This window comes from Entelurus aequoreus, linkage group LG13 (assembly GCF_033978785.1).
Source record: "Entelurus aequoreus isolate RoL-2023_Sb linkage group LG13, RoL_Eaeq_v1.1, whole genome shotgun sequence".
In the NCBI taxonomy this organism is placed as follows: domain Eukaryota; kingdom Metazoa; phylum Chordata; class Actinopteri; order Syngnathiformes; family Syngnathidae; genus Entelurus; species Entelurus aequoreus.
The window spans coordinates 25,741,074-25,765,545 of record NC_084743.1 but is presented as its reverse complement, the minus strand read 5'-3'; the positions used below and the strand labels follow the sequence as shown (position 1 = coordinate 25,765,545).

Here is a 24,472-nt window from a genome sequence, read left to right as displayed (position 1 = left end):
CACTATTTAATATTAGCATTGTTCCATGTGATATATGGCATCTATTACTTTAGAATGCTCTTATTTGCTTATTTTTTTCTGACACGCTCATGAATTTTCTCCATTCTTTTTCTGTTTTGGCAGAAAAAATTAAAATGATTAAGGAAAAAAAAAAGACTAATCACAGTTTTGCAATCTACATCATCGTTGACATGAGGTTAGATTTTTTTTCTGAGTTAGACACACAAAATATTGTATTTTCAGTAGGACCTTTTAAACAGCATCAAGGCTCGATTATGGCCAACACCCTTTGATTTGTAGCATTGTAGCGCCACTGAGATTTATAATTGTTGAAAGATATTCTAATAAGGCTGCTTTAAATGTGTTAAAATTAGGGCTGCCAAAAATATCAAGTTAATTCAAGTGATTAATCACAAAAATGCTTAACCGCAGACCTGAAAGGCATCACTGGTTGTTTTACGGTCAGTGGTCAGGTCAACGCAAAGATGAGTGCGGAGACTCCAATTGGTTTGCCTGCTGGCAAGTTTCACTCCAAAAGTGAAATTGTTGAGCACATAAATGTAGTGCATTCAAGTGAAACACTTTTTTTTTTAAATTCCTGGATGACATTCTGACCCTTTCCTAAAGATAATGTTCGAAACCTGTTCTCCCGGTTGTTCGATAAGAAAAGAACCGATTCCATGGACTCAAATCCCTTTTTGAGAACCGGTTCCCGTTATCGAGGCCACTATAGTAAAGAAAAAGAGTTGGTTCTTTATTTGAATCCCTGGGAACGAATCCCGTCACACAAGAAATGCCCTGTAGAACATCACAGGAAATGACGTAGCTCAGTCATTCGACTGAGCTACGTCATTTCCTGTGATGTCACAAGCAGCAAAAATAATGGACCGGAAAAAACGCCTCAAGGCATGGCTTTTCACCTATAGTGATCACTGAGACAGGTTGTTTTTGTGTTACTGTATATATTTGTTTTTCTGAAAAATCCCACTTAATATACTTTGGGTAACAACAGTCAATATTTATTATTTTTAATTTTTTAGGGGGGTAACAGTCAATATTTATTTATTTTTATTTTTATTTTTTTCTTATAAAATAAAAGTGAGCTTTTGTTAAACCAAATATTCAGTTTTTTTCCATACACAACAACCTATCTGGATTCGATAAGAGAATGGATAAGGAATCGGTTCGATAAGAGGATTCGATAATGGGCTCGACCTCGATAATTTCTTATCAAACATCATCCCTACCCTTTTCTGTCTGGCTTTCAACAAAGGCAGTCACATTGCCCTCCTTCTCCGTTATATTTCCTGCTTTGCTTCTTGTCTCGTCTTGTCTTCTTAACTTTCTAAGAGCCTCTTTTTTGCAGTGTTCTAAACATGGAATTGATTAACTGGACTTTCAAATCAATTGACAAGATCCTCTTGACAAAAAGCACAGGTTCAGAGGAACATGCCTGTTCCAATGGGACTGTTGCTGCCAAATACATTAGGGACTCTTGGGAGAAGTGGCGAGTCCTGTGCCTGTCAGTTTTTCCGTCCAGGACGTAAAAGATATCTATGGATTTGGAACTGTGATAACAAGGCATCTGCTGATTGGAATGAGCATTGCTCGGGTCTATCGACAAATTCAGAAGACAATGCTAACTGTTCAAGGAGCCCAAAGGCTGCCTATTGCAAAAGACGGGATGGGCAGAGCTGTGGGCACTCAGACTCTGGCGATCTTGGAATTGAATCGCAAATTCGATAACATTTCGGACAAGTTCAATTTGAGAGCCAGAATGGCCAATTTGATCAGACGAATCCAATTGGAATGTGTTTGCTCACCCGAAACCAATGACAATCCTTATCTACAATTTGGCTCACTCTGCAAACGGCCTTGGCAAGGCCGTGCAGTAAACACCCCGGTGAGACCAGTGCAGCAAAGGACCCTCTGAAATACTCTCCACTTCTTAAAAAACACCTTGGATGTTGTATCTGTTCCTGGAAACCGAGCAGAGTGACTTCCAGGCTTATAGACAAAACATGCACCCGTGAACCACTAGACTTAGACTTAGACAAGTCTAAGTCTAGAGCAGTGGTTCTTAACCTTGTTGGAGGTTTCATATGCGCATTCACCGAACCCGAACCATAATCATAAAATTATTTATTATATTCAAGAAATACTAATGAAGATATTTTTTACAAACAGAAAGTTACAGGAATGTATACATGATCCCATGTTTACATCTCATTGTGCAACAAGTGAATGTTTTAGTGGGAACTAAATGTGATATCTGTAAGGGGTACACATTTCCAAAGCAGGACCCCCACCCAGACATATAATACTAGTACACAGCTCATGAAAAACAATATGTTATAGTCATTGTAAGTGGGCCAAAACACTTATATTAGAAAATAATCTCATGGAAATGACTGCTGTCATTGGATTATAATAATAATAACATTGAACTTGTTATTTAGTCAGGTTTGGGACAAGTCTGACGTCGCTCACATGTGCTCCACATGATATGGAAAATTAGAGGGAACATTGTTTGGGGGTATCCATAATACTATCCGCAAATCCACAATACCTCATTAGCATTTGCTCACACATATGGAAAATTAGAGGGAACATTGTTTGGGGGTATCCATAATACGCCGACAGGGAGAAGTTTTTGTTTACACGATGAGTCGGGCGTGTCTTGACCTCTGCGGCGGAGGCTCTGCCGAACCTCTGAGGCCGACTCACCGAACCCCTAGGGTTCGATCGAACCCAGGTTAAGAACCACTGGTCTAGTGGTTGTTGGAACCACGGGTGAGCCACTAGACTTAGACTTGTCTAAGTCTAATCCGTGAACCACTACTACACAGATACGCTCACCCCCCCCACCCCCCCCCACCCCCCCACCCCCACCCCCCCCCGAAAAAAAACTGCAATAGGAAGTAAACATACCTCTTTAGATGTAATGGTGGACGGTGACAACTCGTAGTCTTTTTTGGTCTCTAGAATCTTTTTCACAAGTCCGCCTTCAGGAAAAAAAACATCAAAGCTTGCCAATAGCTTCCAGGAAGCAAAACTTTATAAAAAAACAAACCAACAACAAAGACTGTACCGTGTTTCTCTTCGCCATTAAGTGCCGGTTCCTGGATAAGAAAAGGCATGATGTTTATGTTTGTCCTTTTCAATCAGGTATTTACTTTCTTTACTCACCAACACCTTCTCGGGAACGTCTGCAGGTTCAGGGGGTGCCTCTGCCACTAGAAACTGCTCATCTTCATCTTCATCATCATCCGACAGCTTCTTTCCATCTCTGATGACTGATGACTTGGCACTAGGAAGCCTAAAAAAACAAAAATGCATTGAAAACAGTCAGTCATAATGTATAAAAATCAACATATTTTACATATAGTGATTTGACATAAAGAAGAATAATGCAAAGAGTTGAATAAAGGGTACTGTGGTTCTTTTTGGTTGGTAAAAAGCTTATCTGAGCAGATATCTGCATTTTTCTTCTGTTCAATTTCAATGCATTACCATGACCTGGATGATCTACACACACAATGGTGACACAAATGAGTTGTATTGGGGTCACCTCTCAGGTGGGAGACACTCAGTGTAACTCTCCTGCTTCTTGACTGGAGGGGGCGCAGGACGAGCACTGCTGGGCCTCGGCGTTTGCTTGTCACTATTCAATACAAAGAAGCATCAATTGGACTGAAATAACGTGGCAAAGGAACCAAAAATCAGTGCGATGATTAAACATTGGTACAATAAAAACCAAACATATGAACTCGATTTGAAACACTGCTTTGCAATCATCCATTACAAAGCCATGCAAACATAGCATTGCGGTTCTACAAACCCCGTTTCCATATGAGTTGGGAAATTGTGTTAGATGTAAATATAAATGGAATACAATGATTTGCAAATCATTGTATTTCCGTCCAGGACGTAAAAGATATCTATGGATTTGGAACTGTGATAACAAGGCATCTGCTGATTGGAATGAGCATTGCTCGGGTCTATCGACAAATTCAGAAGACAATGCTAACTGTTCAAGGAGCCGAAAGGCTGCCTATTGCAAAAGACGGGATACAATGATTTGCAAATCATTGTATTCCGTTTATATTTACATCCAACACAATTTCCCAACTCATATGGAAACGGGGTTTGTAGCTTCAATGGTGCCGAGTGCGAGACCCCCCTTGTGTTTGTGTTGCTTGCACCGCCTCGTATCAGTGACAAACCGTGGCACATTTTCCGGCGTTTAGGATTACGTTTCAAATTTTTAATTATTATAGAACCTTTGAATAACTCCTAATATTGCTCCAGGAGAAGTAACTAGCGAGCTAACTTGATTCCTAACATTGAAGGGGTCATATTATGATTTTTTTTCTACATTTAAAACACATCCTTTTGGTCTACGCAACATGTAAAGGTAATTCTTTGGTCAACATGTTGCATTAATTATATTTTACAGAGCATCTTCAAACCATTTTCTTCCATAGCGAGTCTACTGACAGATATACGTTGGAACTAGAGATGTCCGATAATATCGGACTGCCGATATTATCGGCCGATAGATGCTTTAAAATGTAATATCGGAAATTATCAGTATCGATTTCAAAATTATCGGTATCGGTTTCAAAATGTAAAATTTATGACTTTTTAAAATGCCATTGTACGGAGTGGTACACGAACGTAGGGAAAAGTACAGAGCGCCAATAAACCTTAAAGGCACTGCCTTGGCGTGCCGGCCCAGTCACATAATATCTATGGCTTTTCCCACTCACAGGTGAATGCAAATCACACTTGGTCAACAGCCATACAGGTCACACTGAAGGTGACCGTATAAACAACTTTAACACTGTTACAAATATGCGCCACACTGTGAACCCACACCAAACAAGAATGACAAGCACATTTCGGGACAACATCCGCACCATAACACAACATAAACACAACAGAACAAATACCCAGAACCCCTTGCAGCACTAACTCTTCCGGGACGCTACAATATACACCCCCCGCTACCCCCTACCCCCCCCCACCCACACACACACCTCAACCCCGCCCACCTCAACCTTCTCATGTTCTCTCAGGGAGAGCATGTCCCAAATTCCAAGCTGCTGTTTTGAGGCATGTTAAAAAAAATAATGCACTTTGTGACTTCAATAATAAATATGGCAGTGCCATGTTGGCATTTTTTTCCATAACTTGAGTTGATTTATTTTGGAAAACCTTGTTATATTGTTTAATGCATCCAGCGGGCATCACAACAAAATTAGGCATAATAATGTGTTAATTCCACGACTGTATATATCGGTATCGGTTGATATCGGAATCGGTAATTAAGAGTTGGACAATATCGGAATATCGGATATCGGCAAAAAAGCCATTATCGGACATCTCTAGTTGGAACTATACGCTACTTTGTATTAGAAATGGCTACGGCGGAGGATGTGTGTGCATGTAAGAGCCAGTCTGCCCCACAACAAGAGGATAGAGAAAAATAAGGAACTTATTGACTACAGCGTTGTCACAATGGCGAATTTGCACGAAGGTTTTTGGGTTAACCTCTACCATATATGGAGGTATCTGCTGACGTCACAACTGAGAAAAAACAAACGTTAAAAAAAAATTACTCGTTTGGAGGAAGTATGAAGGAAGGCAAGATCGTTTTATAAATATCTTCGCCATGCCTCTATGGTTTCAATTCAAATTTGTGGGAATTATGTAGATCCCAAATCCACAAAAATAGGTACTAATAAGTAAGACAAGTTGTTTTTGCATTATAGGTCCCCTTTAGTGTCTTTCCCCATTTCAATCTACAGTAAACTTATAAAAACACATTACTTTCTTAGCAACCGCTATTCAATTGTGCACATTGAACCTACAGGCTGTGCTCTCACAGAGCGATAAATCTATTTCCTTTTTTTTTGTTGTTATGTCTACAACAGGAAGTGAACCGATGTGACGTCACTTAAACCGGAAGAGGTGCGAGCAACACCCCGTTTTTCCTTTATCATTAAAGAGTCCGTTTGCAACTTGCTTTAAAGCCATATTCTCACTGCAGGTTTATTCAGATATTTTTTTTGCCCAAGTGTGACCTGTTTCTGAGATTTTCACGTCAATGTTTTTGATTGATTGAGACTTATATTAGTAGGTTGCACAGTGAAGTACATATTCCGTACAATTGACCACTAAATGGTAACACCCGAATAAGTTTTTCAACTTGTTTAAGTCGGGGTCCACTTAAATTGATTCATGATACACTGTGAACACTGCAGTTCCGTTTTTTCCAAGTCCGACCCTCTTTCGCATGTGGATATAAATCAGATATGTATCCGATGCAACTGCAGTCTGAATGGTCCGGTCGCGTTCATCCGACCAATACGTCATCAAAAAGCGATAAGTAATTATTTGACAAAATAGACGGTTGCAAAATAAATTGTAGGCGTAAATAATATGTTTTCGGAAATCCCGTCGATGTTCAACCACTCCTGTCGCCGACGGCTCACCCACACGCTCTTTTGGAGCAGATGTGGAAGCAAATGTCCTACAAACTGCGAGAGCCCAAATGCTTGCCCTCTTCCTTCTTAATATTATCCATCCACCCATCCATTTTCTACCGCTTTTCCCTTTCCGGGTTGCGGGGGGTGCTGGAGCCTATCTCAGCTGCATTCGGGCGGAAGGCGGGGTACACCCTGGTCAAGTCGCCACCTCATCGCAGGGCCAACACACAATACAATTCCTTATTGTTTTAAAGGGGACCTAAAATGCAAAACCAACTTTTCTTACCTATTGGTACCTGTTTTTGTGTATTTGGGACCTGCATAAGTCCCGCAAACTTGAAATCCAACTATGGAGGCATGGCAGAGATATTTATAAATCTTCCTTCATACTTTCTCCAAACTAGCCGTTTGAAATTTGCCCACTTTGTGCCGTTTTTCCAATTGGTGATATCAGCGGATTATCCCTGTATAGTCAAGTTTTACCCGAAGAGCTTTGCGCGAGTCCGCCATTGTGGTTCGACGTCGTAGTCAATAAGCTCCATTTTCTCTATCCTCTTGTTGTGGGGCAGACTGGCTCGTACATGCACATGCATCCTCCACTGTTGCCATTTCTAATAAAAAGTAGCGTATAGTTCTAACTTACATATGTCAGTAGACCCCATATGGAAGCGCTAAAAACTATTATATGCGCAATAACTCCCTACAGAAAATGTTGACTTTGATTGTCCAAAATCCTTGAAATTGCCACAAATGCGCCAGGAATGATGCCTGCTACAATTAGACTTCCATAAACACTGCAGTCTGTCATGTTTGCATTCGGGTCAGATTGCATTCACATCAGACATCGCTTTTTTTTTTTAAAGCGACTACTAAAGAAAAAGATTGGATTTGATAAAAAAAAATCTGAATTGAACATGTTACCCTGTAGTGTAAACATACCCGAAGCTACTTTCGTCGAATCCAAAAATTTTACAAATGTTTTTTCTCATGTGCGTGTGCATATCCTTAACCTATTAAGGCCCAAGCTGTTTGTTTACATGCTTTTTTTAAATTTGTCTTTGCTATTTGGGCGACCCTAATTAGAATAAAAACTAAGAATCATCTTTTGATATGATGTACTTAGTCCATAAGTACACACACGTGTACCTAATGTTTAGTGACATGCTAATTCTTATTTTTACACTTTTTTTTCAAAATTCCATTGTATGTTATACTCTTCTGACACCACCAGATGGCAGTATAAGTGTCCACTGTTGCGTGAACCAGCTCTTCCTCCCAGGGATTTTAAGTCGCTGGTCACTCCCAAGTTATTTTTATGGCACATAAGCTGGAGTTTAAATTGATCACCAGGCAGTAGTTGGTATTTTGTGGTTTATTCTCAAATATTTGACAATAATGAGGCCAGCCTTGCATAACCCATTCAGATGTGTGGCTCTATCCGGTCTGCCTCTGCCTCGCCCTCCCCGTTCTCTCCTACCTCGTTGTTTTGTCTACCCTTTGCATTCCACAGCTTCAAGGCCTACACACAGTCAAACTTTTACTAAGCAGACTGAATTGGAAAAACACTAGCTGTTTTGTAATATGACTATGGAAGTAAAAAAGTAACACTTAAATATGGATGTATGGAAAAGATCTGGTTCCGTCACCACATAAGCAGCCATAAGACCCCGATTTAGTAGTGTACACAATTTTGGAAATTAGAGCTAAACGGTGCTGTCCACGCATGTGGCCACTAAGCCTTTAGAGGTTTTAAGGGTTGGATCACAATGATCAAACACGAGCGCCCTCTAAGCATCTACCTAACCGTGACATATATAGCACCTTCAAAAAACACTTTTACAAATTAAAAGGGAAGAAGATAAACATATTTTAACACTCAAATTTAAGTAATATCCAACCATCCATTTTCTACCGCTTGTCCCTTTCGGGGTCGCACGGGTGCTGGAGCCTATCCCACCTGCATTCGGGCGCTAGGCGGGGTGCACCCTGGACCTCATCGCAGGGCCAACACAGATAGTCATTCACATTGACATCCCACTGGGTTGTGAGTTTTTCCTTGCCCTTATGTGGGATCGGAACCGAGGATGTCGTTGTGGCTTGTGCAGCCCTTTGAGACACTTGTGATTTAGGGCTATATAAATAAACATTGATTGATTGATATAGACAGACAATATTCACACTCATATTCACACACTCTTAAAAAATCACAACAATATTTAATGTTTATTCTGCCAAAAAAAAAGTATGTTGCGTGTCTGTTAATTTTTAAATAAAACTTGGTTAAAGGATTTCCGTGTGTGTATAAGTACTTGAGTACGTTCAACAACATGATAAAGATAACCATATTCATTTTGGTCACAATAACTGTAATGTTACCTGGTCATATGATATCCCTATAGCAAATTTTTTAAAAAGCGACCATTACAGTAAGTCAAAAATAAGCATAAATATATATGATTGTTCCCCCTCGTCCTTGTGGCGTCCACTAGAGAATAATGACTTGGGTAATTTCCCATGTGGCCCATAGGTAAAAGCGCCACTGCGAACATCCATGTACTTGAGATCAAAATGTCAATCACAAAAATAATGAAAAAGGGTCTGATTTTGAATGTTGAAAATCGGTTTTAAAGCAAGTGCTGCTAAATGTGGTTTTTATTCCAAATCCCCCTTTTCGTTTCCCGTTTTTGTCAACATAATTCAACAAAGTACAAAATAACAAAAAGAATACTGTACTGTCACTACAGACCTCGGCACCATTTCCGATGGACATAAGGAGCCAACGGTATCTCCACTTTCCTTGAGGAGGGGTCTCTGTGCAGCATGAGCATCTGTGAGAGAAGAGTCAAGAGTAAACATCCAGCAGACATCTTATTACTTAAACCTTCCTACTCCTCAACAGGAAGACCAAAATAAACATACTGTAGAACAGTTGTAGTTGCTAAAGGGGATTTGCATTTTTTTTAGAATTTTGCCTATCATTCGCAATCCTTATGTAAGACAAGAACACAAGTTTTTCTTTTATATGCATTCTAATTCGTAAAATACGACAAGTACGAGGTGTCTAACAATACAGCAAATGGAAGTACACTAATGCGCCCATAAAAACCTCTAAAAAAACTCCCGAAAACCGCCAACAATACTCCATTTACATGTCGTGACCTGAATATTAACAAAGTATTAGCGATATTGTTATTATAATCGCTAAAGCAGACAAACTACTTTTAACGGTGCTGTGATCACAGATCTAATATGTTCAGATGCTGCATTCTCTAAATTGGCAAAAGTTAATTCGAGATCCTAAATCATGCCTCTTACCTGGTGTAGAGGTTGTGGCCACAAACCGAGAAGTTGGTCAGATGTGTCATCCAATTTAGAACCGGAGCTGGCGCCCACCTTTTTTTTTAGTAATCCCTCGTGGGGATTATGATTCATTCTTAATCTACACGAGAAGGTATAAACATCCCATCAGTCTGCATCCCAGTGACAGCAGACATTGTACAATAAGTGATTGTTTTATTATGTTCGTAGTTTGTATTTTTTTTTTATATTTTGCTACATGATTCTTAAGTGTTTTACTAAAGCTGCATTTGATTAGTACACAACTTCTAAAACTTGTAGTTCATCCTCTTTATATTCAGGCTCAAAAATTGAAGGTTCTAGATAATTTGTCCTAACGTGACCTTTTTTGTCTCACAAAGTCTGCCATGAGTAGAAATGTGGTTGTTGTTAAAGGGAAAAGCAAACATTGTGAGACGTCTGTGAAATTAATATGCCGCCATATGCTTAAAATTAGCAAAATAAGTAAATAGCACATGTTATTATAAATGTATCAGTTACTACATTGCATATATACTTATAATATGTCAGTAAAATTCTGATAGAAGCTTTTGGATGTTTTTGAGTACTTTATAGGCGGTATACAGTGACTCATTGGCTCCATTGTTAGCTGACTTTTGCCAGCCTTTATTTACGAGTTTCAATGTATAAAAAGAAAAAAAACACATCTGTTCTCGTCTTGCATAAGAATTGTAAATGATAGACAAAATTCCAAACAAAGTGCAGTTCTCCTTTAAACGGGTATAGTAAGTCAAAACTGAGAACTGTTGCTTCTCGAATATCCAATCATTAAATTTAATATTTTCCGCTTAAGTTGAGATTGCTTTGAGTTTTCAAAGCGTTAAAGAGTGTAGTGTCAGAGAGACACATACCTCTTTCCCTGGCAGATTTATCTGTAAAGAAAAGAGACATGCTGGTTTCCATTTCAATACAACTAAATAATCACTGAAGTCCTTGAAGAAACCATAATGAAGTAAAAAATGACTTTTTGAATGTTTGCACTGCCAGCAATCCTGGTAAGAAAAAGCTTACTGACTACAGCGCGGACTACAATGACGAACGCACGCAATATTCAGGATTAATGCAGATCCCAAATACACATCAGCAGGTACCAGTAGGTAATAAAAATTGGTTTTGCATAATAGGGTGTAACAAAACGCCAGATAATGTCTCCTAATAGGTGCCATTTCGGGTTCATTATACACACACCATTAATATGTTGAAGCACAGTACGTCTGACTATTGTAGCCGTAAAGCGCCGACAATCCATCAAGAGATGTGGTTTCGTAGCTTACCAAAGTCGTACTAAAACATTTTGAGCGCTGTGTGTAATGTTCTATATTCTCAATGAAACATCAATGTTTTGGTCTTGCTTGCTTACCGGTACTTCCTAGCATCATTTATCAAAACAGGTGTCAACCTGTAATCCACACTTATCTCTTATGTGTGCCGGCCATCTATTGGCCACACTTTTCATTACACCATGTACCAGCTAAGATTGGTTTCGCGGGTCAGTTAGCAGAACCAGAATGAATACATACATAAGGCCCACCAGGTTTTAAGGCGTGAAAATGAAAGGATTTTAAGTTTTCCGTGTAGTCCGAAAAATATGATATACAATACAGGCCAAAAGTTTGGACACACCTTCTCATTCAACGGGTTTTCTTTATGACTATTTACATTAGGGATGTCCGATTATGGCTTTTTTGCCGATATCCGATATTCCGATATTGTCCAACTCTTAATTACCGATACCGATATCAACCGATTCCGATATATACAGTCGTGGAATTAACACATTATTATGCCTAATTTGGACAATCAGGTATGGTGAAGATAAGATCCTTTTTTTTTTAAATAAATAAAATAAAATAAGATAAATAAATTAAAAACATTTTGTTGAATAAAAAAGAAAGTAAAACAATATAAAAACAGTTACATAGAAACTAGTAATTAATGAAAATGTGTAAAATGAACTGTTAAAGGTTAGTACTATTAGTGGACCAGCAGCACGCACAATCATGTGTGCTTACGGACTGTATCCCTTGCAGACTATATATATATATATATATATATATATATATATATATATATATATATATATATATATATATATATATATATATATATATATATATATATATATATATATATATATATATATATATATATATATATATATATATATATGTATATATATATATATATATATATATGTACATATATATATATATATATATATATATATATATATATATATATATATATATATATATATATATATATATATATATATATATATATATATATATATATATATATATATATATGTACATATAAATATATACATATATATATATAAATATATATATATATATATATATATATATATATATATATATATATATATATATATATATATATATATATATATATTATATATATATATGTACATATATATATATATATATATATATATATATATATATATATATATATATATATATATATATATATATATATATATATATATATATATATATATATATATATATATATATATATATATATATATATATAGGAACCAGAATATTAATAACAGAAAGAAACAGCCCTTTTGTTTGAATGAGTGTAAATGGGGGAGGGAGGTTTTTTGGGTTGGTGCGTTAATTGTAAGTGTATCTTGTGTTTTTTATGTTGATTTAATTTAAAACAAAAACAACAACAACAAAAAAAACGATATAGATACCAATAATTAAAAAAACAATACCGATAATTTAAAAACAAAACAAAAAAAACAACAACAAAAAACGATACCGATACCAATAATTTAAAAAACGACAGGCCGATATTATCGGACATCTCTAATTTACATTGTATATTGTCACTGAAGGCATCAAAACTATGAATGAACACATGTGGAGTTATGTACTTAACCAAAAAATGTGAAATAACTATATTCTAGTTTCTTCAAAATAGCCACCCTTTGCTCTGATTACTTTTTCGCACACTCTTGGCATTCTCTCGATGGGCTTCAAGAGGTAGTCACCTGAAATGGTTTTCCCTTGACAGGTGTGCTTGAAGCTCATCTTCGAGAGAATGCCAAGAGTGTGCAAAGCAGTAATCAGAGCAAAGGGTTGGCAATTTTGAAGAAGCTAGAATATAAAACATGTTTTCAGTTATTTCACCTTTTTTTGTTAAGTACATAACTCCACATGTGTTCATTCATAGTTTTGATGCCTTCAGTGACAATCTACAATGTAAATAGTCATGAAAATAAAGAAAACGCATTGAATGAGGAGAAGGTGTGTCCAAACTTTTGGCCTCTACTGTATGTATTTAATAAGGGGAATGTCAAACATACCTCCAATAGTTTTATTCTTTTGGTCATCGGCAAATGAGACCTGAGGTAGACTTGCTGGACTAGCAGTCTGCGAGGAAGAGCGCTTGGGCCTTTCACTGGCTGGGTTTGGAACCTTTTCTCTTTCATTGTCTTTAGCTTTGATGCTTTCTCTTTCGTGATCTTTCGCCTGCTCCTTTTCTCTGCCCTTTGCTTTCCCGTGACCATTGTCTTTATCTGGGTCTTGCTGCCGGTCACAGAGCTGGTCTTGTTCGCAGTTTTTGGCGTGGTCCTGTTCGCGACGTCGGTTCTTGCCGGAACGCTCCCGGTCGTGACGGTGCTCTCTCTCACCATCTCGACGTTGCCTTTCCTGCTCCCTGGGCTGTTCCGGGTCCCTCTCTTCCTTGCACTCACCAGGCTCACTTTTCTTCTTCTCCTGGAATATTAACACCAACATTGTATTCAAAATAAGCACAATAGTGAGCAAACCAAAACCAATTAGGTAGGCTACGTACCGGGGAAATCATCTTTGGTTTTCATTTTTCTTCTAATGGCAAGAATCAAGTCAGCAGTAATTTGAGTCATTATGAAATATCAGTTTTCCAGGAGATGCAGAAATTTTGTAGCGTCCTGGAAGAGTTAGTGCTGCAAGGGGTTCTGGGTATTTGTTCTGTTGTGTTTATGTTGTGTTACGGTGCGGATGTTCTCCCGAAATGTGTTTGTCATTCTTGTTTGTGGGTTCACAGTGTGGCGCATATTTGTAACAGTGTTAAAGTTGTTTATACGGTCACCCTCAGTGTGACCTGTATGGCTGTTGACCAAGTATGCCTGGCATTCACTCGTGTGTGTGACAAGCCGTAGATATTATGTGATTGGGCCGGCACGCCAAGGCAGTGCCTTTAAGGTTTATTGGCACTCTGTACTTCTCCCTACGTTCGTGTATACCACTCCGTACAGCGGCGTTTTAAAAAGTCATACATTTCACTTTTTGATACCGATAATTTCTGATATTACATTTTAAAGCACTTATCGCCCGATATTATCGGACATCTCTAATTATTTATTTTTATTGGCATTTTGTGTCATGTCGTCACATGACAGTTTGGGCTTTGATATTATTGTGTTCTGTATCATGTCCTCTCCTGGCGCCCGCTACTTTTTTCCTACCCTTCTGACCCTGCAGCTTATAAAACGGTGCAGCTAATTTTGCGGATTTGTTTTCGCTAATTGTCATAATTTGTTGTGGTTAATAGTTTTCATTCCTACCCAAACCGAGGACTTAAATCGGGGGTCAGCAACCCGCGGCTCTAGAGTCGCATGTGGCTCTTTGCCGTCGCCCTTGTGGCTCCATGGACCTGAGCACAACTGTGGGGGGAGGTGTAGCCAGCGCTGCCTGCAGGAGGAAAAGTCACCGCCGCTGTCCATGGTACTGAGGACGAGCACCATCGGGCAGGGGCGGGGCATGTGCTGACGGCGAGACACAGCTGGCAGGTGATTAGATTTCACAGGTGGTACGTGTTAATCTAATCATCTGTTGTCTTTAACAGTAAGTGGCCGGGAGCAGAGAGGGAGAGAGGATACGGACGTGACTGAAAAGTCACGTTCTGGGGGAGAAGAACTTTGTTAAAACAATTGGATGATTAAAACATTTGTTAAAAACTGCACGCTTGGGTTCTTGTGCCGTGTCTTCAGTGGAACTGCTAGGAAGCGACTTCCACAACAACATTTTTAAAATTGACACAATAGCGCCACTTTAAAAATTAGAAAAATAAATTGCCCCTGCTACCAGATTCACGTCTTGTCATGAAAAACGATGGAGACGTCTATCATGAGAGGACGCATGTAAACATCTCAAGAAGCAATATTTGAATATAAACAGGAAGTCGGACATCTTGGTTTCTATCTGCCATTTTTAGGCCAAAAACAGGGGTCGCACTTTAACTAATGACCAGGGAAGGTTGTTTGAAAATAAACAGGAAGTCGGACATATTGGTTTCTGTCTGCCATTTTTAGGCCAAAAACAGGGGTCGCACTTTAATTAATGACCAGGAGAGGTTGTGTGCATAGGGTTGTATAAGTAAATGCTGCACACAGCACCATCTAACGCCGACCTGGGCCCGGGGGCCAGATGAGGCACGTTAAGCTTTTCAATCTGGCCCGCCCGACATTCACAAATAATTGTTTTAAATCTTTAAGATCGAAACTGTAGCTGCCATTATGATATGCAGTGATGATTTCAAATTACTGTAAGTCTTGAACTATACAAAGTATTTCAAGGGTTGGAATGTGCACTTTTGAATGATATACTAGTTACTATGGTAATCTAAGTCACAGCAGCTCAGACGAGGCACCAAGCAGTGTGGGTGGGGAGCGTTTCCACGGAGTGTTTCCAGAGCGGCCAGCCTGAAATGCGGGTGTCAGGGACAGACGCGGAAGGAGATTTTTACAACAAAGTTCTAAAGCTTAGTGATATATCAGATTGTATGTGGGTTTTTTTCACCCTTCGCGTTCGTATTTCGCTGTTTGTTGCATTTTTGTTGCGTTTCGCTGTATTGTAAAATATGTCGATCAAGTGGGGGTGTGACATTCATTTGTTGTCAATATTCAGTTTTTTATCGTTCATAGTTAATATTGTAAACCACACATTCTTTATTTTCATGTACATTCTGGGTGTCTCATTCAGTAAAAATATGTAAAATTCCATTCTGTTTTTAAGGCGGTCTGTCATAACGTTTTTAGCATTTAATCAGACATTATTGTGAGGTTTTGTATTAGTGTTCCTAAAAATAGATATACCGAATGTAGCCAAACTTTGACCTGAGTGTTAGCCACCAAATGTAAAGCAACACCCATCCATCCATCCATTTTCTACCGCTTGTCCCTTTCGGGGTCGCAGGGGGTGCTGGAGGTGAAATGTAGCAAGAATAAGTTGCATGCAGGCTGTTTTTCTTTAAAGCTATCATTGCTCAAACAGTAATAATGAATCAAAATCAATATTGTCATAAATTGGTATTGACCTATTAAAGGATCCAATTACATCACATCAAATATTCCATTTTAAACCTATTTTTTGGGAAATATTGAATATCTTGTGTGTTTGCCATATAAAAAAACATTTTCTCAACTAAAGGTGCATAAAACGAATAAAAAAACAAAAAAATATAATAAAAACTTGAAATCGACAGATAGATCTGAATTTGAGCCAGAGATTTAAGTATTAAAAGTTTTTTTTTTAAAGTATGACTTATATTTTAACACTTATATGAGTGGGGCCCTTTTGGAGCCCTGAAAACTGTAGTGGGATTTTTTTTTTAAACGGTCATTGGTCAAAAAATAATAAGAAATTCAGAATGAATGATTGAATGATTGACCTATTTCAGTCTCCAATTACTTTACATCAAACATTCCTCTTAGAATTTATTTTTTGGGGGAAATACTGCCTATTTTGGGCTTTTGACATTTTTTTTTTCTAAAAGGGCATAAAACACATGCAATCTGCTAGCAGGCAATTATTAGATTCATTAAATTTTCATATAAAAAAAGTTTGTGTATTTAATTATTTATATATATTTTATCTTCATTAATATTAATATAGGAAAAAAAAGGATGCAGGGGGAGCACTTTGAAACACTTTGTGCATTAAAGTTGCTACAGCTAATCCAAAGTAGGTGAATATACTGTATTATAAGATATATATATGCTGTGTGTTAGTATAATATCAAATCATATATCTCATTATTAATTAATTATTTTTTTTAGGAATGTGCAACAGTAAGGGTTTGAACAGTGTGAATTATAATTATTCTATTAGTAAATGAAATTTCCTTATTGGCTTATAGCTAGAGATGGGATTCATGACTTTTTGAAGGGAACTGAATCTTAAGCAGCCATTCTTTTCAAATAGCCATTCTTTTTTTTTAATCAAGGATTCAATCACTGGTTGTAGTTACAAGATAAGATTTGAGTCCGAATAATTCAAAATGACACATTCAATCAGCCGTGTGTTCATTAAGTTCTTAGATGCGATGCCACGTTAACATGCTACATCATTACTGTATCATCGATCTGGTATCGCAGTATACACACAATATAACTGAAAGATCCATCCAAAATGTCGCACTAACCTCTCTGTCCTGTTCGCATCTCTCCACATTCTCCTTGACTGTGTTGTCTCTGGCCATCGCGTCCAACCTTTCTCCTGCAAGAACTCTCTTCACGGCATCCTTGCTTGATATCTGCAGTCCAAGTCAGGAAATGGGACTGCATGTCAACATCAAAGAGTTTTGTCCAGTACGTTATGCACATTTTACCATTAGAGTTGTAGTTACAGACCAGTTGTTCCCAACACTATTTATTCAGCCAAGTAAGCCTGGGCCGATAACTCATTTTGCTCGACGATATATTGACCTACAAATTATTGCAGATAAACAATGTTATTGCAGGCCTCGAATTTGTACTTTTTAAGGTCAAGACAAGTGTTGCCTTAAAGGAGGGCTCATATTTTAGGGCACCAAGGCAAGTTTGAAGGGCACCAAAGCAAACATTATTTTCTTTCGAGGCAGAGGTTTCAAATCATGCCTGCATGCATACATATACATGTGTGTATATATATATATAAATTGATAACCATTTTAACAAAAAATCTTACGGTACATTAAACATATGTTTCTTATTGCAAGTTTGACCTTAAATAAAATAGTGAACATACAAGACAACTCTTTTAAATTCCAAAAAAGTGCAGTTCCCCTTTAAGATAGCTAGCAAGCTAACGCTAGTCGGTCCATAACTTGATCAACATGTGGTTTTCAAGCAAGTTTTTCCGATCATTTTAATGTGATACGGTAAAACCAACTGTCAGGAGGTTATAATTATTACCGTATATGTAGTAGTACAACAACTGCAGCTGCTGAAACCGATGCAAACAGTGACCACTCTCTTAGCCCGTAAAAACACCTGCATGTGGCGATTATCGAGGCTGGCAAAGTTATCGAGTTCATTTTCATTTATTGTTTGATTATTGTGTGAATGCTCCAAAGCATCAATTTATTATTCAAATTATTATTAATGTTCTTCTTCTCCAGATTTTGCCGCGCTCTACCTTCCACGTTTTTCACCCTATTCAAACCATTCCACCTTCAACACATTCAACTTATCCTGGACATTCAAACTACCATTTCCAGGTATCCCCGATTTATGGTAACCTATTTCCACCCTTAGGTCCGACTACTCCTTTCACATTTTTCAACCCATTTCAACCGTTTAACCGTCAAAACAATCCTCATATTCAGGACAAAAACCAAGTTGGTTAAGGAACTAGAAAAATTCCCGGTTTTCCCGAAATTCCAGGAATTTATCAATTAAAAACTGTTACTAATTCAACATTTCTTGACCGATTTAAAGGACATTCATGCTCCTAATCATTTTCTAAAAAATCCCGCTTTTTCCAAAATTCCGTAATTTCCAGGAAGTTCCCATTGAAATGAATGGGACATTTTTCCAAGTTGAAACAATTCCCACATTTTTCAACCTATTCAAACCATTCCAACATTAACGCATTCCACTCATCCTGGACATTCAAACTAACACTTTCCCAAGTTCCAAACCAAACTCCGGTTTCCCTGGAAATTCAAACTCTTCAACATTCAAACCATTACAACATTCAAACAATTTCAGCGTTTAAACGATTTCAACATTTAAACTAAAGATGTCCAATAATATCGGACTGCCAATATTATTGGCCGATAAATGCTTTCAAATGTAATATCGGAAATTATCGGTATCGGTTTCAAAAAGTACAATTTATGACTTTTTAAAACACCGCTGTACGGAGTGGTACACGGACATAGGGAGAAGTACAGAGCGCCAATAAACCTTAAAGGCACTGCCTTTGCGTGCTGGCCCAATCACATAATATATACGGCTTTTCACACACACAAGTGAATGCAAGCCATACTTGGTCAACAGCCATACAGGTCACACTGAGGGTAGCCGTATAAACAACTTTAACACTGTTACAAATATGCGCCACACTGTGAACCCACACCAAAAAAGAATGACATACACATTTCGGGAGAACATCCGCACCGTAACACAACATAAACACAACAGAACAAATACCCAGAACCCCTTGCAGCACTAACTCTTCCGGGACGCTACAATATACACCCCCCGCTACCCCTCCCCCCACCCCAACCTCGCCCACCTCAACCTCCTCATGCTCTCTCAGGGAGAGCATGTCCCAAATTCCAAGCTGCTGTTTTGAGGCATGTTAAAAAAAAATAATGCACTTTGTGACTTCAATAATAAATATGGCATTTTTTTCCATAACTTGAGTTGATTTATTTTGGAAAACCTTGTTACATTGTGTAATGCATCCAGCGGGGCATCACAACAAAATTAGGCATAATAATGTGTTAATTTCACGACTGTATATATCAGTATCGGTTGATATCGGAATCGGTAATTAAGAGTTGGACAATATCGGAATATCGGCAAAAAAGCCATTATCGGACATCTCTAATTTAAACCATTTCAACATTCATCCTACGTTCCATTAGCATTTCAGTTCAGCGTCAGCCTTTCAACACTCAAACCATTTCAAGATTCAAACTATTCTTACATTCATACTACATTCTGTAAGCATTTCAGTTCAACTTCAGCATTGGAGCATTCACACGCAATTCCTTCAGGAATTGCCTCTTCTAGTTGACTTAAGGACAGCTGGCCCAGGTCTAAAACCAAGGCACATATTTTACATGAAAACACCACTAAACAAAAATGTACAAACGGCAACAGGTGGATAGTGATGTTATGATTGGGAATGAGTGAAATTGACAAACCTTGTTGATGCAGCACTTAGCAATAGCCTGCAGCAGCTCGTTGGTCCTCTCAGGCTCATGACCAGCAACTATGTGTGCTGGTTTCACAGCAAGAGGTTCTCCCATAACCAGTGACACCACATCTATTGCTTTCTGAAGGAATGCCATCTTCATTTCTTTGTCCTAGGATTAGAATTGTACAAATGTGGACGCTTTTGTGAAATGTTACAGAGCAAAAACACAGTCGGACCTGACTTACTTTTACACACTCTGACCTCAATTCATTCTCTTTGTACAATCCTTTCATGAAACCAGTGGTCCTGATGATCTGAGGGGTGGTAAAAAAAAACAACATATTTACCAGACATCTGTCTATTCAGTTGTTAATAGAGACATTGAGGCGAGTCTTTTGAACGGCTCTTTTAAGTGAACAATGAGAAGCGATTCCCAAATGTGAGACGTCCGTTCGTATGACGTTTTTTTATGCACTTGCAAATTACGTCTGCAATTACCCACTCTGCACAGGCGTGCCACCCGACGGGCAACTGGACTAGGAAATGAGTCAGAGTTCAAAGAAACTTAGCAGCATTTAGATTACCTCTTTTAATGACAATATATAAATAAATTAATAAATACAATTAAATCAAATTTTAAAAATATATAGGTACATAGGCGACTTGTCCAGGGTGTACCCCGCCTTCCGCACGAATGCAGCTGAGATAGGCTCCAGCACCCCCCGTGACCCCAAAAAGGGACAAGTGGTAGAAAATGGATGGATGGATGGATGGATAGGTATATACCCATAAAATATATGTTTACTGTCCAGAGTCGGGACCCGGGGTGGAGCGCTCGCCTGTGCATCGGTTGGGGACATCTCTGCGCTGCTGACCCGTCTCCGCTCGGGGTGGTCTCCTGCTGGCCCCACTATGGACTGGACTCTCACTATTATGTTAGATCCACTATGGACTGGACTTTCACAATATTATGCTAGACCCACTCGACGTCCATTGCACCGGTCTCCCCTAGAAGGGCCGAGGGGTCAACCACATCTGCGGTCCTCTCCAAGGTTTCTCATTGTCATTCTCATTGACATCCCACTGGGTTGAGTTTTTCCTTGCCCTTTTGTGGGATCTGAACCGAGGATGTCGTTGTGGCCTGTGCAGCCCTTTTGAGACACTTGTGATTTAGGGCTATATAAATAAACATTAATTGATTGATTGACATATAGAAATATATTTCTTCTTATTATTAATATACCCCTAAAATATATTTTCACATATAGAAATATGTTTCTAATTATCATTATTTTTTAATTGGGTTTATATATTTATTTAGATCTGTATTCATTTTTCGGGTTCGTTATTCTAAAGCAGTAGTTCTCAAACTTTTATTAATTTCAATGGGCGACATTGATTTGAGATACAAATGCTTTGAGTTAAGAGCTCCATCACAGAACCAATTAGGTTCATAAATTGAGCTACAACTGGCTGCGTAAATATTACAGGAAAATAAAATGTGAACAGATAAAATGAATAACTCCTGAATGAATACTGAAAAATGTCCAATTAATACATTTGTAATAATGGCTGCTTTTGCTGTTAAAATGAATAATTAATAATTGTTCACATATGGCAGAATAATTAATAACACAACATACCAAACTGAAACGCATGTTAGGATGTGTGACTAATCACAGAATATCGAAACAGAATCAATGGTTTTATATACATTTATATTTTTTGTTGTTTCAATACTTTGTATTTATTTTTTATATTTAGGTATCGATCCAATACCAATCCAGTGTTGTCCCGACTCCCGATAACAAAGTTGTGGTTGTTTTGGTCGCCTTTTTCAGGTAACATTAGTACAATTGTGTTCGCTTTTTCGCTCAGTTTATTCAAATACAAAGTCTCACCTCAGCAAAGATGTCGTGCAGGTATCGAAACGGCGGCTTGCTGAGCAGCCGCTCGGTTAATATCGGCTTCTTTATCACCTTTCCGAGCGAGCTTTGTGTCTTTTTGACGACGGCGACGTTCATGGCGGCACTTTCTGTCCACGCTCGGATGTTTAATTAACTCAATTTAAACATTTTAAGCAGACTTTTTTTTGGTCGGGATTTCATCTCTGGAGCACGAACTACCCAGTTTAAATTATTGGTCTTTATTGCGTCACAGCTCGGTGACAGATGACGTCACTCTGGACGCACGTTACGGATAATATGCAGTCATCGTCACTGAAATGAATACATCACTACATGTGATGTCATGTAAATGAGACAGCATGCGAAAAGGCTGGCTTGAATATAAATAAAATAAAAAAATAAACGATAACAATATTCATTGTTATATATATATATTATAATGTGAAAAGTATTATGCGCGACAACATACTGGTTTGGTTCAACCGTTTATACGCACTATCACCACTAGAGGGAGACAGTGTATTGTCTTTATATGGAGCCAGAACAATGGCAGTAAGTTTCGGTATTTAAAAAATTACCATTGTAGAAAGAATATGTTTTATACTAAACACGTTTTGACATTGTAACATTTTGAATTAAAAACGATAAATGCAAATACTGAAAAAAAAAACGAAATTTGGGAGGACATTTTTGTATCATGACAATTCATATTTGTTTACACTGTTATTGTTTTGGTTCGTGTTTTTGTCCGGTTTTTTTTTTTTCAGATTCACTTCACTTTTTTTTACAGTTTTCATTTACTGGCAGATATTTCACGTGGGTGGGGAGAGGGACCTGTGGGCGGAACTTAGAGTGCGTGAACATCCCTCCAGGTTTTGAGTAGAGGCGCATTGTTGTTAAAGACTACTACCCTACAGTACGTTCTGCTCTACAATATTTGTTTCCGGACCCGAAAGGAATAAACGGTTAACAAATCGTTTTTCCAATTTCTGATTTTGTGCACAATTGGAAAATGGAGGCAAAATTTCGTTTCGACAATAAGTTTATCCGGAAGTAGATTGCAGGTAAGGTTAAAAGGTTAAAAAAAAACGTAGAAGAAGATGGGAGGACCAATGGAGTCTAAATAAAGTTGTAGTTATGGAATGCTTTTATTTTAATCTAGCCAAACATTGAATATATATTAGAAATGAAAAACGGAATAACTATAATGACTTGAGTGTGTTTAAAAAAGGGGCGGGTTTAGCAACAAATGGCCAACCATTCGTCTACACTGGGGGTCAGCAACCCGCGGCTCTAGAGCCACATGCGGCTCTTTAGCGGCGCTCTGGTGTCTCCATGGAGCTTTTTCAATAATGTATTTAAATGGTAAAAAAAAAATGGGGTGAAAAATATATTTTTTGCTGTAATATGGTTTCTGTAGGAGGACAAACATAAACCTTCCTAATTGTTAGAAAGCCCACAGTTTAATATGCTTGTGTTTATGCTTCACTGATGAGAGTGTTTGGCGAGCGCCGTTTTGTCCTACTAATTTCAGCGGCCCTTGAACTCACCATCGTGTGGACTGTGACTCAACAGTTTGTTTACATGTACAACTTTATCCGACGCTGCCACAGAAAGACGTGTTTTATTCCACTCATTTGTCTCATTTTGTCCACCAAACGTTTTATACTGTGCGTGAATGAACAAAGGTGAGCGTTGTTGATGTTATTGACTTGTTTATGGAGTGCTATTCAGGCATATTTGGTCACTGCATGCATAAATTAATCGATGCCAACATGCTATTTAGCTGTATGTACATATTGCATCATTATGCCTCGTTTGTAGGTATATTTGAGCTCATTTAATTTCCTTTATTTATGTTAATTTATATGTGCATGTCTCGTGACATATTATATGTATGTAATATTGGCTGCATTTCTGATAGTTGTTTGTGTGCCATGTTGTTCCAGACCACAGCAAACATTACCCAGCTTGCAAATATTGTAACAAATCCATTAAAAGACTTCAGCCTGCTGTTTCCTTTAACTTTGACAGACACTCTACACACACATTGGTCATTCTAAGACATTTTCAGGAGTTATCTCACCCTCAGAGAAGTGTTACTAATGTTTTCAAATGTTGTAAAAATGTGTAGAATAAATATTAGATTTCAACATTTCTGTTAACGAAGATTTACGTCAGCCTGCGACACATAGTCATTTTGATAGTAGGCTAATGTAGCTAATTAGCCACTTACATCATGTGTTGTCTTCACTATAGCATTTATATAAGTCTTTTAATTTTTTTGTGGCTCCAGACAGATTACTTTTTTGTATTTTTGGTCCAATATGGCTCTTTCAACATTTTGGGTTGCCAACATCTGGTCTACACAAAACAAAAACATTAGGTTTGACTTGGACAACATAGTCTTCCAAAAGGTGTTAGCAAATCTGTTCAAATCCAGGCTGAAAATATTTTTTAAACTGTGCATATGAAAAGTGATCGTATTTTACATAATTTTTTTATTTAAATGGGGTTAATATTATTTTTATTTATGATTTCATTTGCCTTCTTGTTATTTTAT

The 24,472-nt window shown here is 37.9% G+C and overlaps 1 protein-coding gene across 1 annotated transcript in view; it reads right to left on the bottom strand.

Annotated features, from left to right (window-relative positions):
- The window catches only part of LOC133663269 (TRAF3-interacting protein 1-like), a 34,001-nt gene extending 11,698 nt beyond the window's left edge, over positions 1–22,303 (bottom strand). Inside the window, exons 1-10 of the mRNA XM_062067622.1 lie at positions 21,904–22,303; positions 20,248–20,316; positions 20,010–20,171; positions 17,295–17,405; positions 13,195–13,606; positions 9,241–9,322; positions 3,572–3,664; positions 3,190–3,319; positions 3,092–3,122; positions 2,932–3,005 (exon numbers count right to left, since the gene is read on the bottom strand). Of these exons, the coding sequence (XP_061923606.1) occupies positions 2,932–3,005; positions 3,092–3,122; positions 3,190–3,319; positions 3,572–3,664; positions 9,241–9,322; positions 13,195–13,606; positions 17,295–17,405; positions 20,010–20,171; positions 20,248–20,316; positions 21,904–22,026 (1,287 nt within the window). The 5' untranslated portion in view covers positions 22,027–22,303. The remainder of the gene's footprint in view (positions 1–2,931; positions 3,006–3,091; positions 3,123–3,189; positions 3,320–3,571; positions 3,665–9,240; positions 9,323–13,194; positions 13,607–17,294; positions 17,406–20,009; positions 20,172–20,247; positions 20,317–21,903) is intronic.
- Positions 22,304–24,472: the final 2,169 nt, after the last annotated feature.